The sequence below is a fragment of the Trachymyrmex septentrionalis genome, unplaced genomic scaffold (assembly GCF_001594115.1).
Source record: "Trachymyrmex septentrionalis isolate Tsep2-gDNA-1 unplaced genomic scaffold, Tsep1.0 scaffold87, whole genome shotgun sequence".
Lineage (NCBI taxonomy): Eukaryota > Metazoa > Arthropoda > Insecta > Hymenoptera > Formicidae > Trachymyrmex > Trachymyrmex septentrionalis.
Genome location: NW_017306059.1, coordinates 228122 through 232576, shown reverse-complemented (window position 1 = coordinate 232576; position 4455 = coordinate 228122). Strand labels below are relative to the sequence as shown.

The 4455-nt window shown below is 38.2% G+C and overlaps 1 protein-coding gene across 2 annotated transcripts in view; it reads left to right on the top strand.

The window, feature by feature from the left end:
- Positions 1 to 4455, top strand: part of LOC108755425 (beta-amyloid-like protein) — a 49743-nt gene that overhangs the window by 43654 nt on the left and 1634 nt on the right. Inside the window, exons 7-14 of one of the 2 annotated variants that reach the window (XM_018498411.1) lie at positions 1503 to 1725; positions 1968 to 2178; positions 2439 to 2612; positions 2992 to 3063; positions 3146 to 3336; positions 3472 to 3632; positions 3703 to 3929; positions 4109 to 4255. In XM_018498411.1, the coding sequence (XP_018353913.1) occupies positions 1503 to 1725; positions 1968 to 2178; positions 2439 to 2612; positions 2992 to 3063; positions 3146 to 3336; positions 3472 to 3632; positions 3703 to 3929; positions 4109 to 4255 (1406 nt within the window). Of the gene's footprint in view, positions 1 to 1502; positions 1726 to 1967; positions 2179 to 2429; positions 2613 to 2991; positions 3064 to 3145; positions 3337 to 3471; positions 3633 to 3702; positions 3930 to 4108; positions 4256 to 4455 lie in introns of both variants that reach the window. The other variant, XM_018498410.1, reaches the window with a different exon arrangement.

Below are 4455 nucleotides of genomic sequence, written 5' to 3'. Positions count from 1 at the left end.
TAAAATTTATCTAAAAAAATTTAAGTTGCATAAAAATCCTCTTTGTTAAACGTGCATAATTAGAAACTCTTATTATTTGCACAAGTATCATTTGAGCTTTTGATGAAAAATATCATTCTCTAAACGTTTTTAATGTGTTTACAATCGAGCGTCTTCTAGAAGCGCGATTTACAATTAATATTTAATTTGCTAAATATCAACAAGCTTGTTTATTAGAGTGGATGAATCTTGAAAATTAAATATTTACATCTTAAAAAAAGTCTTACATGTGAATATTTCAGAAATATCCAACTTTAGGATTTTATAGAATATCTTATAACTTTCGTTTCGTTGATACTGATAACATTGAATTTCCGTCATCCCTTTCCATTCAGCACTTCTCTGATCGATCCCGGATAAACCGCGTTCTCGCGAGGAATCCATAACTCTCTATGACGAACAATCGTGACATAAGGCATCCCCGGAGAAACTGCCAACGCATGCAGTTATCGCATATCTACCGTGTGACCCAGATAAAAAGATGACACAGAAGGATATGGTCAGGTGGGGCTTTTGTCTGCCTTTGCAGAAGTCAAGAAGTCGTCTCATCAGAATACTCAACGAATGAGACACATACTCTCGAGAACCTAGTTAGTCAAGATGCATCCCGCTTCCCCTCCAAGTAATCCAGCGAAATTAGAATAATTCCTAAGCTGGAAAGATGCAGAATGAGAATACAATGCATTTTGCCTAGTTACGACACATACGAACTTTGCGAATTCTGATAATTTTCATGCTACTTTAATTTTAAAATGTTATAATTTTATTATCTTTTATTGTCTTTTTCTGAATGAATTCCTCTGTCTTCCTAATTCTTCCTAATTATCTTTTACAGGATAAATATTCGTCCGTAGACATCGTTTTGCTGTTTATGTCTCTTTACGTCGGAGGAGTCGAGACTGTCTTCGGTCGTCGTGAATTATATCCACGAAACTGTCAAATTAAATTATGCTGTCGTCCTTTTCCAAGTATATCGATAAATAATCAAGTGATCGGTGACACTGGCAGTGTATCACTGGCGCGCATTGATTTAGATTATGGGCCAGAATTCCGCGGAGCTATCTGTGGCCAGCCCAATCCCGTCCATTTACTATTCAAACAATGGCAGTCGATATACTGGAATGTGCGCGCAGACAGGAATTCCAATAATTGCACCTACCGCGTCACGTACACATATGTACGTACGCGACGTGTGTATGTACGTCGAATCGTTATCGTTAGAACGAAAGAAAACAGAAGGCACTTTCGCATAATCAAGGATGAGTGCAATATCCAACGGTATTAATTAAACGATCTCTATTTTCTTTTTCTTTATACAGGTTTTTTCGCGTTGTGGCGCAAGTGCATGCTAGGGAGCCTATTTTTAGACCAATCGTCATCATTACGTGTTTATGTAACGATGAATCATACATAGAATGCAGGTGCAGCAAAGAATAACATGCGAAATACTGATCTCTTTGTAGAGAACGTGAAGGTAAAGAAGCCGATTGATCTGCCCATACCGAAGAGCGTGGACGATGATCTCGACGAGGACGAAGACGATATCGATGACGAAGATGACTTGGACGGCGACGCTGAGGATGAAGAAAATTCTGACGATCTTGAAGACGTACTTAGCAATCAACCTGAGGAAGACGAAAGCGAGGAGGAGTATGACGACCTTGATGATTACGACACGACTACCAGGTAGTTATAAATAATACAAACATCTTTGAGTTAAATAGTACAAACATTCTCTCTGCATCTATTTTTTTTAATAAATGTCAATAAAATTTCATTGAATCTTATTTGTTTTTCTTTTATTAAAAAGAATTTTTTTTAATTAATTAAAAATCTAAAATGCAGTTGAAATTAGTTAATGTAAGATTTAGCGTATATCCTAAATATAGAAGTTAAATATTTGTTGTAAACTTGTTAATGAAAATCAGTCGACCATCGACGACGATCTCAACAACGGAGAAAGCCAAACAGGATGCCACGGCGATGCCGCTGCCAGTTAGCACGAGTACGCAGCAGCCTTCCCAACCGCAAGGCACTCCAGATCCTTATCTGACGCACTTCGATCCGCGGTCCGAACACCAGAGTTACAAACAGGCTCAAATGCGACTTGAAGAAGTACACAAGGAGAAAGTTACGAAAGTAAGTTCGATTTAATTGCAATGAAAGAAATGGTAAGATCACGTTAGCGCGTATCGTATCGTATCGTATATCTTCACCTATTTAGGGTACCATATCTTTACTTATTTAGGAGAAAGCAAAAGTATGACTGTGTCACATCGAGTTGAGGTACTAACATTTGTATCTAAGACAAAAAAAGAGAAAGCTTTTGAAAGACAAGTATTATGGCGCGGGACATTGGTGTCGAAATCTTTGTGCTACAACGCTTTCAGGTGATGAAGGATTGGAGTGACCTCGAGGAGAGATATCAGGATATCAGAGCCCATGATCCTGTCGCCGCGGATGCTTTTAAACGCTGGATGACGGCGCGATTCCAGGAAACGGTTGCCGCGCTCGAGGAAAGCGGCGCGGCGGAAAAGCATCAGTTAAGCGCGATGCACCAGCAGAGAGTGCAGGTACGTGGAAACGCGTGATATGATACGAATCGTCCTTTTTGAATGTCACCCAACTTTGAAACGTTACGAATTCCAACAAAAAGCGAACGTAAATCAGTTTTTTGAATTGGAGTTTTACATTAGTTTCTAAATGATTTAAAAAGCATTAAAAAACTTTCGCCCCAATAACCATGAGCGCTTTTATTAATTACTTTTTTTTTTATTAATAATATGTAGCAATTTGATTTTTTTTTTCTTTATAAGAGAAGAAATAATTCATAAAAACATTTAAAAAACGAGAATTTATCTACGTAATAATGTCAATAATTTTATTTTTTTCGAGTGACGAATCCACTATTCATCAAATGAATTCTGTTCAATAATAATCTTTCTCTCATAGGAGGCGGTTAAGCAGAGAAACGAGGAAGCGATGTCGTGCTACACTGCGGCTCTTAACGAAACGCCGCCAAATGTTAGTTTCATGTATAATATATTTTTACACAAAGAATACTTCTTGTCTTTCTGCCTAATCGATCGATTTATACGTTCTTTAGATGCACCGTATTCAAAAATGTCTACAAAAGCTGCTTAGAGCTCTTCACAAAGACAGGCACCACACAATAGCCCATTACAAGCATCTCCTTGACAGCAGCTTGGAACAGGCGCAACGAGAGAAACCAGCCACTCTGGAGCATCTTGCGGAAATTGACAGGATTACCAATCAGAGCCTCTTAATGTTAGAAAGGTAATGTATATGTCAAATGTACGTTTTTATTTTTAATATCTTAAATACGCCGGGTCACGCGATATGTTGCACACAAAGCGATAACGCTACAACCGCGAAGAGTTAGAGGCTCATTTTTTCTTTTCTTATGTTCAGATATCCAGACTTAAGCGCGAAGATTGGCCGTCTCATGGACGATTACGTTTTGGCCCTCAGGAGTAAAGATGAAACTCCGGGATTGCTGCTGGCGATGACGCGCGAAGCAGAGGCAGCTATTCTAGACAAGTATCAGGCCGATGTCACCAGCAAACAGCAAGGTATGTATAGCAAATTTGTCAAGAAAATTTGCACAAACGAGCATACATTACCTCATTTTGTACTTTATAGAAAAAGAGCATCAGAAACAGCTCGAACGAGCACGCAAGGAACAACGTAAGGCAGAACGTGGCGAACTACGCACAGAACAAGAACAACACGAGGAAAACGACTCAGCAATCGATACTAAGGATATTCCTCAGCAATCAGAGCAACCCGCCGCGGTTGCCGCTATGCATAATGAGGGAGTAGTTAGAGCAGCTCACAGCATGACTCACGATGTCTCTCACTCTGAGCCAGTAAGAAAATTTACTCTAACTATAAAACTTATTATTTATAAGTCATCATACAAGATTTTACTGTTTTCTTATTATTTAGTACTTATGAAATAAATTTATTATTTTATTATCAAATTCCTATCACACATTGCAACAAAAATAAAAAAGAAAAATATCTTTTTATGTATTTAATTTTGCAGGGCTATTCTGTAAGGCGAGAAGTATATCATAGAGAAAGTCGATCCGTTTACTTCACACTCGCGTTCGCTGGCATAGCACTCATGGCGGCTGCAGTTGTTGGCGTCGCAGTATTTAAGAGGCGCAGTGCGAGAAGCCCTCATAGCCAGGTATATTATTATATTGAAAGACACATTAGTAATCATCAAGCAATCTCTGTAATATTATCTGCATTAATTAGTGGTAATTGTACAGTGATTGTATGCGATACTTCAATTTGTGATCTAAACGAAAATGCATGTAATTGAAAAAGATTAATGTGTTATAATAATGCACTAATTGACACGCTAATTAATAATGCAACATGATA